This window comes from the organism of the source record quoted next, unplaced genomic scaffold (genome assembly GCF_019419815.1).
Source record: "Pyrus x bretschneideri cultivar Hongxiangsu unplaced genomic scaffold, Pyrus_bretschneideri_v1 Contig87, whole genome shotgun sequence".
In the NCBI taxonomy this organism is placed as follows: domain Eukaryota; kingdom Viridiplantae; phylum Streptophyta; class Magnoliopsida; order Rosales; family Rosaceae; genus Pyrus; species Pyrus x bretschneideri.
In genome coordinates, this window is record NW_025999828.1 from 288,366 (window position 1) to 301,622 (window position 13,257).

At 35.9% G+C, this 13,257-nt stretch overlaps 1 protein-coding gene across 3 annotated transcripts; it reads left to right on the plus strand.

Annotated features, from left to right (window-relative positions):
* The first annotated feature begins 7,532 nt into the window (after nt 1–7,532).
* On the plus strand, nt 7,533–12,203 carry LOC125473445 (E3 ubiquitin-protein ligase At1g63170-like). 3 transcript variants are annotated; one of them, XM_048576266.1, is made up of 5 exons: nt 7,533–7,686; nt 7,841–7,931; nt 8,159–8,228; nt 9,125–9,477; nt 9,575–10,001. In XM_048576266.1, the coding sequence occupies exons 3-5, from the start codon at nt 8,202–8,204 to the stop codon at nt 9,606–9,608; spliced, it is 414 nt and encodes a 137-aa protein (XP_048432223.1). In that variant the 5' UTR covers nt 7,533–7,686; nt 7,841–7,931; nt 8,159–8,201; the 3' UTR covers nt 9,609–10,001. The 3 variants fall into 3 exon arrangements, 2 of the variants coding, with proteins under 2 accessions (XP_048432223.1, XP_048432224.1); XR_007255327.1 differs by lacking the exons at nt 9,125–9,477; nt 9,575–10,001 and adding an exon at nt 11,191–12,203; XM_048576267.1 differs by having other exon boundaries at nt 7,542–7,931.
* Nucleotides 12,204–13,257: the final 1,054 nt, after the last annotated feature.

Genomic DNA, 13,257 nt, shown 5'->3' on the forward strand with positions numbered 1-13,257 from the left:
TCTGATTTGGAGCGATAAAATTGAACTCTGCCAGTCCAAACAAATAGATATTTAGAGCATTTAATATTGACTGTTGAAGTGTGAAAAGCACCATTAATAGCATACCTCACTACCTTGACATTCTCTTTCATTTGATTTATAATGTCAACCAAAACTTTGGAAATTTTGAAGTAGAAGACATCAACCCCAATTAAATCAACATATCCAGAAGTTTCCAATGAACTCATTAAATCATGAAACTCCAACTTCAAAAATTCTTTGTAATCAACATTTTTAATAATTAGAGAAGATTCCATATCAACATTTCATTGAACCAAACAAGAACTTTGACAGCAAACGTGATAAGTACCATATGGAGAACGATCAAAGTCGGGAGGAAGATCAAGATTTATGAGACAATCACCTCAATAATTTTCACAACATATTGGACATGAACTATCCAAACAACGATCAACTATTGGAGGAAGGTCCAAATTAAGACCTTCATCTAATGGCATTTGCAACATGCTGAATATAGCATCACCCTTGGTAAGCTTAGTATTGTCCAATGCTGCAACACATATCTCATTAAACAAAGATTCATTCAAGCTTGACAACTCCTGAGATGATGACTCATTAGCATCATCTAACACTTTATCATTTCCATTGGGTGATGCTCCATCAATAGATGCAACACACACAACAATCTCTTCATCATCATCATCTGATGACTTGTCTGGTGACACATAATCTTGATCATCATTGTCACTCCAAGTAGTCATCATAGCCTTTTCACATTTCTAACCAAGAAGTTTGGTGTTGGCACATTTAGCTGCATGGTGCCCACTTCCACCATATGCAAAAAGGGACGAGAAACTTTGGATAGACTTTTGTCTTTCTTTCCTGAAGAATCACTATATTTGTCACTAAAGAATAGTTTTCCATGATTGTTTGATAACCTCTTAGACCACTTGACATCCCTTCTTTTGTTTTTTAGACCTCTTCTGAATTGCTTGACAAATAGGGCAAGATCATCCTCTAAGAACTATTGACATGTGTCACTTGTAACTTTGCCGTTCTCAACACTTTGAAGAGCGACTTCTTTTCCCTTTTTAAAGACACCATTATCCATGTCAAGCTCCATCCCATAGGTAATGAGTTTCCCAACTAACTTTTTGAGCTTAATTTCACTTAAATCTTGAAACTCTTGGATAACAGCCTTCTTTGACTGGAATCTCTTGGGCAAAGATCTCAAAATCTTTTGAACTATCGTTATTTCACTAATAGGTTTCCCCAATCCCAAAGCTTCATTCGTCAACATTTCAACTTTCTCATAAAAGGATGAGAAGGTTTTAGAGTTAAGCATTCTTAAATCTTCAAACTTTGAGAGGGTCATTTGGAGCTTTAAATCCCTCACTTGTTTGTCACCTTCATGAAGGATTCAGAGTTTATCCCAAGCTTGCTTCACAGTTGTACAGTAGCGGATATGAGCAAACTGAGTTGGTGATATGGTAGATACAATGACATTTCTTGCCTTCCTATTAGCCTTTGCAGACGTCACTTCACTAGGAGTCCACTCATTTTTAGGCTTGATCACCGATTCCCCATCAACAACTTTAGAGGGAGCTTTCTACTCAAAGGTAAGATAATCAACTGCAATAAAGTCTTGTGCCTCTAGAAATATTTGAAACTTCGCACTCCAAGCCGCATAATTCATGCCATCAAATAATGGAGGAGAGTTACACCATCCAGTAACACGATCACAATCCAATGAGAATTCACCCAATACTAGCAAAATCCTGGAGATTACTCTATGTACGTCTAGAGCAAGGCTATGATACCAATTAAAATTGGTACCAGATGGATTACCCTATAATAAAAACTTTAAAACCAACTGTATTGATTAGACACACGTACTAGTCAACTAGGTACAGATTGTCAGGTCCCCACAAGCATATAAACCCAGTAAACTTATGAAGCTAAAACAAGACAATGTGATCTTCTATTATGTTTTAGCCTTAGCTTTTGAGTTATTTTTACTTGGTTAACAAAGTTTCAATACTAGCAAACCCTACAAAGTTTATCTCTAACATTGATTATATGGTCATAAACAATGCTATGTAAAGTATTGAACAGAAGGAAGTTTTTGGCCAGAAAAACCCACATATGGGTTAAAAAACTGGGGACTCTTCACTGAGTCCAATCCACTAGTATAAACAAGGTTCATACAAAGACCACACAAGCTCAATTCCTAGATCCCTATCTATGGAGTAGCTTTAACTTTGTGCAACCTTACCCTACACGAGATGAACTCTTTCAGTCTTCACAAAGTGGTAGCTCTTCCTGAGCTATTCACCTTGTGGCACTAAGATCAACACAATCAAGGATATGATGTTATGATATGTTTATGAACTGAGGATTCAAACAACTAGTCAGGTTCTCCAGTCAAATAGTTGAAGAAGAACCTAACATGAATCCAAAAGATTGGTCTATGAAGGATATGAAACTCAAGGTTTAGACTGAGAACTTAATACAAAACCATGAATACAATGCAACCCTAATATGCAGTGATTGGGTATTTGTGCATGAGATAGTTTTGTGGCTAGGGTTTTGATTTTGAAGCTTAAGAGGTAGCTCTAGGCTAAATGCACTCTTTTTCTTGAGATGTGAATAATCTAGCCAACAACAAATGAAACCATGAAACCTCTTTTAATGGAAGGGCTGGATGTCTGAAGGAACAAGGAGACACGTGTCACAAGCCAAAAAGACTTTTTTTTCTTCAGATCAAGGTTGAGAAATCCACGAATGGGAAAATGTGTCAGTTGACCCATATGGGCTGTCTACGTGCCTAGACAGCTAGATAGTAAAAGGAATTTCTGACTAGACAACTACACTAAACAAAAGGAATCTAGAAAAAATATGCTTGGTATGCATTTGCAAATTTGTGAATTAAACCTTTTGTAGTGAAGATGACTGGTGTAACAACCCGTCCCTAGTTTTACGATTTTATTTATATTAAAGGGGAAATGTTTGAAATGTCATATGAACTTGTACCCATTTTTCAATTTGTCATATAAACTAGAATTTTAAGCAATTTGTCTGACCAACTTTTCGAAATCATTAATTTGTCATCTCTTCCTAACTCCATTAAGTGTTCCATCCATAATAAGTCATGTGCCTCTCACATGACTTGTGTTTAGAGTTATTTCGGTCATTCTAAAACCTTACTTCCCTTTTATTAAATTGTATTCGACAAAAAACTTTAGGGTTTCTAAAGGAACAAGAGGGGCTACTGATATGAGTACATGTTCTTAGAGTTTTTCGTCAAAAAAGAGGAGCGACGACTATCAAGTGTTTTAAATTAAAGATGGCTCAAGAATATAGAGTTGATGGGAACCCCTTAATTTATGATAAATATAGATGCGGTTCTTTCTGTTTGGCTTTGTTTATGACTTTAGAGATTTTGATTCTATGTTTTATGACTTTCTTATTTGATGGAATGTCTTTTACTCTGAATTCGAATGTTTATTTTATTTGGTTCTTTGTTTGATTCAAAAGATTTTGAATATAATCAGGCAATGGAACAATATTTTTGATATGATAGCAATGAAATGATCATGCAATGCACTCTCTTCTGGTTGCTCAAAATAAGTAATGATCCACAATCATTTTAGCATGTCACAAAGACATAATTTCATATGGGCTCTATAAAGGAGAAACATGTTGACATTTTGTGCCATACATGGAGTTGTAGATGCACATGTGCTAAAGAAGTAAAAAAAGTGTTTGTACTAAAGAAAAGTAAACTTGTGAGAAGATATTTAAATGACCTAAATAACATTGAACACAAGTCATGTGCGAGGCACATGACCTATATTGGATGGAAAACTTAACGAAGTTAGGGAGAGATGACAAATGAATGATTTTGTAAAGTTGGTATGACAAATTGCCTAAAATTTTAGTTTATATGATAAATTGAAAAATATGAACAAGTTCACATGGCATTTCAAATATTTTCTCAATTTTAAAATAGTGAATTGACGAAAATACCCCTAAAGGCAAGAATGTTGACTTTCGTTGACCATTGTATAGCGAGACGTATGACCCATTCTATTAACGTATCCTTATAGTACTTGACGGTACGAACACATAAACGAAAGTTAAATCGAATTCGGAGCTACAATGAGATTTTACGAAACACCGAACATTGAAGGTAATTTGGTAATTTCACATGGTGCGGAAGATATTTTTCTGTCTTTCTACGTTTGGTTTTGTTTGGTGAGCCAGTGGGGCCCACACTCATTCTTCTCCCTTAACCTCGTGTCTCCCTCTCTTTTTCCCTTTTTTTTTTAAAACCCTCTCACATCACTCTCTTGTCTCTTATATTATACTCACTCTCTCTACTCTTTAACTCTCTATTCTCTATAAACTTAGCGAACCCTTATCTCACTATCTCCCTCAACTTTGTGCACACTACACAGGAGGTGCAGCAGCGTCGGACCATCATCACCATCGCCAACTCTGGCGAAACACCATTGCCAACTCTGGCGAAACACCATCCCTATTTTCCTTTTGGCTTTTAGACCCCATCAATCTCACTTTCTCTCATTTGTGCCCTCTGCACAGAAACTGAGATGGCGATCTCCAGCCAAGTCTGACACACCATCAGACCACCATCCTCTTACCCCTACAAACTAATTCAAGCCTTGGGTTACAGAGACTGTGCGCAGAAGCTCACACAGAGCTCTATTTGAACTTGATGTTTTTTCAGCAAAGTCCTTGGTGATCCCAACCAAGGTAAGCCTTAGAATTCATCAAATTCTCTTTTAGTGATGATCTAGAACTGTTTATAACCTTTGTACTTTTTTTTGGGGAAGGTTATTACAGATAGGGCGAAGGGGGAAGACTTCCCTAGATGTTTAGAGCAAGGAACCGTGATTGTTAAACCACATTCAGACCTCTTTTTCGATCATCTCCAACCTCCATTGAGCCTTTCTTTTGGTATAAATTATTCCTTACACTTCTAACTACATTTTTGGTTTTTGAACCATCGGATTTGGTTGAGAAATGAGCTCAGAATGAGCTCGAGAATATGACTCTGAGACCTGCAAAACCAAGGCCTTTGTGGGGAAGGCGAGTACACTGGTACTCAGCGCGCGCGTGAGGGCATGTGTGGGCTTCCTGTCCTCGGCTTGTGTAGCGCGTGGCTGCCAGTGCAGCCACCTTGTGACGACATGTGGAGGAACCCGAGGTCCTTCCTTAGGTTTCTCGATATGTCAAACCTGAATCCGCCATCCGTTTTCTGAAATTTGACTATTTTAAAATAATTTATTTATTAGCCGTAGTTTGTACAAAAACATGATATACATTATATATTTACGTAAATGATTTTGTTTCTAGGTGAAACACATCACAAGGAGCTTTGATGCTCGCGAGGCGGGTTCGACTCGACGACATGATTTATAAGTGGGTCTTTGATTTTAAATATTATATATTTATTTAGTTTCCATTTATATATTTGATAAAGAATTTTCTACATTATGCCTGGATTAGATTAACGTTTATAAGAATTAGCATACTGACATAATTTATGAAATCTTCATAAATTTTACGACGTGATGCTGTAATAATATTTACGGTTATGATATTATTATTTTTTTGTTGTAAATTACGAAATTTTCTTAATATGACCATATTTATAGTACTGTTCATCATGCATGCTACACTGGTGTTTGTACTTGCCTGGGCCAGGGAAAGGCTTCATGTGTATGTTCACATCGCACCGTACGCTCTCTTTGGATCCATTGTAGGTGCCAGTCATGTCCCAGATTGCTATAGGGAATTAGGACTCGTATGTGATGCGCATAACGCTAGTCTTCACGTGATTGTAGTACTAGAGCGTAAACTATTATTACACCAGTCTTGTTCATGTCAGAATATCTTTGCATGAACTCGTGTGTTAGCATATGTGGATCAACACCCAATATTTTATGTCCATTTATGCGAGATGTCGTGATTACTGGTTGTTACACGTTTTATAGGTGGAACATTGTGATTTACCGTATTTCTGAAATACTACTAATTATGATAATTGTTTTCATACTATATGTAGTATATATATTTGCAAACTATACTTGTTTGACGGAGGGGGTTATACGTTTTCGAAAAGGTTTTACAAAACTTTATTTTCAGGCCTACTCACCCTTATTTTTCGCCCCTCTAGGTTTAGTAGCAGAGCTTCTGTGTTGATGAGGACTTTTTGGTAAAATGTTGTTATAGGAATACTCTCGATGGTATAATTCTCATTCTACTTTACTGTACTTTACTTATGCTCTGATATCACGTGTGAACCCCGCTCACCAGCACACTCTTACATTTGGGCACTTTTAGGTTTAAATTTACTCACATATTCCACTCCACTACACTTTTATGGTTTCGTCACCTTTCGGGTGTCGGCCAGCATAGCTCGATTTGAAGTCCAGGTGGATATTTCGGGTCAGGATGTGTCAACTGGTGCTTTGACAAATTCAATTCCAGCAGTAATCTCAGATCAGCATTGTACCCTAACTCTAAATTTGTGAGCAAGTGTGGTAACATTTATAATTTTTTTTATAAGGGAAGCCAAACAATAAACCTAATTCTTAAAAGTGTACTTTTAAGATTTAATTTTGTGTTGAGATAAGGTTTTTAATTCATTTCAAGGAGAGACGAAAGTTAAACATGTAGAAGATGACATCATTGACATTTTTTTTTCTCTGGAGTGTAAGTTACGAAAATATCCAATGACCAACAATTCTTTACTGACAATTAAAAGCGGAGCACGACTGAGAAATCAATGACAAAATAGAATGATCCCAGCATCTTACTTGGAGAAAAAGTTCCAACAATAACAACAAGAATACATTGGTCATATCCAGTGGGAAAATCTTTGACCCAGGACAAAATGCACTCAGATTTATGATTTGTTTTCTTTTTGGGTTCGCTTTCTTCATATGTGATTTATTTTATGAAGGGCCTCCTTCATAATTTATGTTGATTCTTGTTGTAGTTTCTAACTTATTTGTTCCATGCTTAAGGAAAATTACAGGGAGTGCACTTTATGGTGGTCAATACATGTATAAAATAAAGTTGAATAATCTTATAATTGGGATGGCACTTGTTTAATTACTAAATCAAAAAGAAAAACAATTCATCACAGATAATCTTCCATTGAATTCCAAATTAAGATGAATTTTAAATCAAGAAAATTATGAACCAGAAGACCTTCGCTTTGCTTTTCTCCCCAAAAATTCAACAATTTTATTTCAACCTCTGTTAACGGAAAAAAATCTATCGAAAATTTATTTAATGGGAAGACCACGATTTGAATTTGTAAATGAAAAAAATAATCCAAGATATTATATATTACTAATCTAGTTTTGGGTTACTGTTTACCTATAGTGTGCGGACGGATTTGCCCCTCATTTTCTTTAGTGTTTTCTGATTTTGGTGGGATTGTATAGTGGAGTGGCCATTTTACCTTTGGTCATGTGTGTTGCGCGTGCGTGGCTATCGGGTTTTCTGGGGGAGACGCTGGATTCTTTTTCTTTTCTTCCACCTCTTCCTTCGCCCAAGCAACTAAAAATCAAAAACCTACTCACGGCTTCTTCCTCCCGATTTCGGAGCCCTCTTTCTTTCTCTCCTCCATTGAAGCACCCCCATAAACAAGTATCGTTTCTCCCATAATTATATATTTAATTATTTGAAAGTTAGTTCTTCTGTGTAAAATTCTTGAGTTTTTGATTACCTGCAATTTTCAATTTTCTATGATATAAGGTTCTTTCTCTTTTGCTGGAAATTGCTTTCTCTTCTACTCTCGCAGGGCCTTCAGTTCTCAACTAGATTCCAGAGTAAAAGCCCAGAAAGCTAATATGGCGAAGCTAGAGCTTTCCAGCACTCTCAGGATCTTAAAGGTAAAAGGAAACGAAGAAATTTCAATTTTTTTTATTTTTTATTTATTTTTAGTGTTAATTTCTGATTAAATTATTATTTTTGATAAACCCTTTTAGAATCTGATCTAGGTTTTGCTTAAATTCATCTTGGTGTTTTTTAATTTTGAGTTATATAATTTTCTGGTGGACCTGTAATTGTATTTACAGATTAATATAACGTAATTGGGTTATTTTTTTAATTACTGTAGTTTATGCAAAGAGCAACTTAGAAAGAGGTGAAGAAAGAAGAAGATGTCAAACCATACCTCATCACCTCAGGTACCTTTTAGACCTATTGCATGTCAAAATCAGCTTCAAATTTCTGATTTAATATAATTGAATTTTAGCAAATTTTTCGTGATTTTGTAGAATTTAGGTTTAATAACCAAGTGAATTACTTTACTTGGTTGGATCTGTTTTTATAGCTATATTTCAACCCTTCCTCCGATGGCTTTTGACAATTGGATTTCTCGAGTCTACTTTCCATGCTTTGACCATTTCATTTGGCAGAGGGTTCTGGGTTTTGGAGAATTCTTCATTAAATTGGTGGGTTTGTAGAATTGTGCCCTTATATTTCTAGGTTTGGTTTTATGTCAGTTTAGTAATTTTTTTTAGGTATTGCAAAATTCTTTGTGATTATTCTGGGTTTAGTAACGGCTTTTGAGGTTGTGGTCTTCAGTAAAAGGTAATTTTTACGAAAATTTGTACATATTGATGTATTAGAACATTTAAGGGAATTTAAAATAAAGGGTAAATCTTAGTTTACCACCCTCAAGTTTCGTGGTTTTCAACATTTAGTACGTAAAGTTTTTTTCATCGTAGAGTCATACCTAAAATGTTAATTTTGGGACAACCTTATACATCCGTTAGTTTGGTTATTAAGTTTTCCGTTAACTGATGACATGGCGCCCACATGGACAATGACTGTGCACCACGTGTCATTAAAAATATTAAAATATTATAGTCCGATCAAATCATCCCCAAAACCCAATCTTTCAATTCAATCCCCCATTCTCAAAGCCTAAAGTTCACTTCTTTCAGATCAAAAGGAAAACCCTAATTCAATTAGTTTCAAAGTTTTAATAAAATTCAAACTGAAAGACGATGTTGAACTTAAACCACCACCAACCCTCGTCTCTCTCCGATGCTTGATGTTGCGCGAGCCGTCGTTCCAGGTACAGGAGGCTACGACGGAGCAGTTGGAGGAGCGCCAGAGCGACTGGGCCTACTCTTGGCCGATTATCGTGTTGGACGTCTTGTGGAACACCAGGCTCTTTGGGATTGTTGTCAGGGTGCTGTCGATGAGTTGGAAAGAGGCGTCTTCGGTGCCTTTGAGGACTTGGATTGGCGGGTACGTGTTTCTGTGCCTAGTCCATATGGTCTGTGTGGGGGTGGAGTGCAAGCGGTGGAGGCGCGGAGGTGAAGCGGCGGTAGAAGCGAGTTCTGGGTGGGAAAATTCATCTGGGTCAGGGAGTGATGATGGTGAGGACCATGGAGTTGAGCAGAGTGCTGACTACACTGCAACCAGGTTTTTCAATTTTTTTTTTTAAATGATTAACTTTTTTTTTGTGGTGTTATTGAGAATTTGAACTGGGGATTTGAGTATTAATTTTTACTATTTGTAGTATTGTGGCTGTTGCAATATCTATTTTTGGGTGAAAAATTGTTTCGTTGAGCAACAATCTCTACACCGCCCTCCTCGGTCTAGGCCTCGACAAACAAGTCGCCGTCACCACCGCTCACTCCATCTCCATTCTCGAGACCTCGTATCCGCCGTTCGCCGGTGCTTTCTGCCGAGATCTGACCGGCTGCATTACGCAGATCCTCAATTTCCACACCAAGGGCTGTTTTGTTGTTTTGATTTGCAGAGAAGAGAAGGGAGCAGGCCCGGCCCAGGCCCTGCGGGCAGGACGACTGTCCGGGGCCCAAAAAAATTAGGGGCACCAAAATTATTAGGGTGATATATTTATATATGTTTTTATAAGAGTATAAATTTATAAAATTTGGTTTAGTGACAAAATTTAACTACAATTGGTGGTTTTGTTGTTTAAAATGAATGAAGAGGTTTTAGGTTCAAAACACCATGTGTGCTTATTTACATTCCAATTTTTATAAATTTCTTTTTATAACAGTATAAATTTATAAAATTTGGCTAAATGATCAAGAAGTTTAATTAGAAGCAATGATTATTGTTGTTTAAAATAACGAGAGGTCTTAAACGCTATGTGCATGTTTATTTTTTTCAATTTTTACAAATTTTTGTTTGGTTGTTAATTTGTTTACTAGCTAGTAGCTATGTGAGTTGCTATTTTTAAATATATGTTTCAATTCAAGTCTAATCTTTAGCAAAAAATAATGCGTAGACTAAATTTTTAGACCAAATTTGCAAATAATATTACGTGTCATCAAAAGGTTTAATTTAATGTTCATTCATTACTTATACATATCCTTAAAGACTCAAAAACATTAATATTTTTTTAGTCTTATATTGACGAGGTTAGTAAATAAGAAAAAACAACTCACGATTTATACAAAAACACTTTAAAAGTTCATTGGAAATCAAAACTCATATTATATCTACTTGAAAGCCCAAAGTTTTTTAGTTTCCTTCTCTTGATACAAAATAAATTAATTATTCCGTATTTCTAAATTATTGAGTTTGAAGTGTTTTTCTAAATATAATTTCATCGATGTTTTACGTGTGAAAACAAATATTTTTTTCATATGAAATGAGGGCACATTTTTTGACGTCGCTCCGAGCTTCAAAAATCTCTGGACCGGCCTTGGAAGGGAGGGAGGGAATTTTTAGGGAAGAGGAAGGGTGTCGAAGGGTGGATGGGGTGGAGAGGGTGGAGGGGTGTCGGGTGGGGAAGACGAAGGGGGTTCTGGGTTTTTAATTTTTTTTTTAATTAATTATTTTAATATTTTTAATGACACGTGACGTCCAATCATTGTCCACATGAGCGCCACATCATCAGTTAACGAGAGACTTAACAGCTAGACTAACGGATGTATAAGACTATTCTAAAATTAACACTTTAGGTATGAATCTGGGATGAAAAAAACTTCATGTACTAAATGTTGAAAATCACGAAACTTGAAAGTAGTAAACTGATATTTACCCTAAAATAAACTATAATATTGGTATCGGCGGGGACGATGTATGGGAATTTTTGAAGGATTATTGGAATCTGATGATAAGGAATGATGTAGAAAGTTATAGCTGCAGCAGTTGATGCAGGTTTCCTTTCTAAGAAGCCGATTTTGGATAGGGAAAGCCACCATGGGTGACTCCAGGTACGGAGTTCAAGAATCTAATTGTGTTGATGAATACACGAGACGGAGATGGCATAGAATTATCCTTGAATCTCAAGGAAGAAGACCTGGCCATATTTGAAAGCAATAAGGAGGTGCTCGAGTATGCATCTTTAAATCCAACTGTAATTTAGTTTAGTATTGTTAAACCTTTTATGATCTTTCATTGTTTTATTTCTTGCTTATGTTTTTCTTAGGTGTGTACTAAATTAGATGTTGGTTTGGTTATTTCCCAGCTTTCCGCATGACTTTGGATACCCAATAGAGAATATGAAAAACCCAACTTTAATTTTGTAAACTTTTTGTCCTAAATGAAGGTAACATGGGAATTTGTTCTAAATGACGTTCAAAGAACTTCAAACTCAACTTTGTCCTGATGTTCTGTTCTCTGGATGTCTAATATCAATTTTTTATCTGCTCACAGAGTCATCTGATTTACATCTTTTGCTAGGGTGATAATGTGCCTCCACCATTCAATTCATTTGAATATACTGGCCTCCCATCTGAGATTCAGAGGTATTGAATTATTCTTCTGTTTTTGTTTCTTTTGTGCAATACTGGTAGCCTTTAGTGTAAGTTATCCGAGTGTTTTGTTCAAAGTTATGTGATTGCTAGAGGTCCAATGTTGAGTTTCATACTCATGTTAATTCTTTAGCCATCTGCATTTTTATCGCAGGTGCGACGCTGTGCTGCCTTCTTTGTGATTGTCTGTTTTTCTTTTGTTACCCATTACTGTGAATTAGTGGTGTGTAAAAGCCCATCCTAGAGTAAAATGGAGAGCACATCCACCCTCAATTAGTGGCACTTTTCTATTGTTTATGTACTATTCGTCTCCTATCATAGCAATTAGGTGACGTCTGTGTTGTATTACATTACATGTGTTGCAACTTGCCACTATTATGCAGCTTTCATATTACTAGTAATATAATAGCAGAGGCATACCAAGATCCATTATTTGGTGTCTTTCCCATATTGTATTTACTTTACGTCCTATCAAAGCAATTAGGTCATATTCTGCTATTGTTTGCGTGTTTAATGCATACGTACATATGTCTTGAGGTTTAACATAATCTGAAAGCGTACATTTGATCTCTGTTATTTTTGTTTTTGAGGGTGTCTGATAGTTTGAAAATCCGCAGCAGAGCGCAGGCAATTTTTCTAGTGTATTCTGTAAATGGAAATTTATTGAGCACCCATGGTTTGATAAACCAATAGTGAAATTTTATGAACATTGTCATTCATCGGAAAGAAGAAAATGTGAGGAAGAGAGGATTTAAAATTCTACTAAAAATTCTACAAATTGATTCTACTAAAAAGTATACAAAACCGATTCTACTATATTTGAAACTAATTTTACAAAAATTGTCGAGGAGGGATTGGACTGTGGGATGTATGTAGTTTTATTGAAAGTACAAGCTGATTCTACTAAGGGCTCATTTGGATGTACTTTTAAAATGACTGAAAGCGCTTTTAGAGGAAATGTTTTTGGGTTCGAAAAGCACTGGAAGTGTTTTTTGCAAGAAGCACCAGTTATATGCTTTTCTAGGAAGCGCTTTAAGTGCTTTTCTAGGAAGCGCTTTAAGTGCTTTTCTAGGAAGCACTGTAAGTGTTTTTCCAGGATTTATGTGCATTTTTACTAAGGATTGGTTCCAAAAACATTTTCACCAAAAACGCTTTCAGTCATTTTAAAAGCACATCCAAACGAGCTCTAAGACTACACAAATAAATTCTACTAAAATGTATACAAAAATGACTCTACATATATTTAAAACTGATTCTGCAAAAATTGTCGCAAAGGGGTGGAAAGAATGATGACATGTATATAGTTTTGTTAAAAGTATTTGAACTAATTCTACTAAAATCATACAAACTGGTTCTGCTAAAAATTATTCAAAATCGATATATTTGAAATTGATCGTGTAAAAATAGTTGAGGGAGGATGGACTGATTCTAATAATAAAGGATACAAATTGATGCTACATGTATTTTCAAA

Bases quoted from the DNA above. Each gene is read 5' to 3' on its own strand.
- LOC125473445 (XM_048576266.1), top strand. From the start codon at position 8,202: ATGTCAAACCATACCTCATCACCTCAG. The intron at 8,229-9,124 runs GTACCTTTTAGA...CCGTCGTTCCAG, and splicing joins ACCATACCTCATCACCTCAG to GTACAGGAGGCTACGACGGA. The intron at 9,478-9,574 runs GTTTTTCAATTT...TACTATTTGTAG, and splicing joins GCTGACTACACTGCAACCAG to TATTGTGGCTGTTGCAATAT.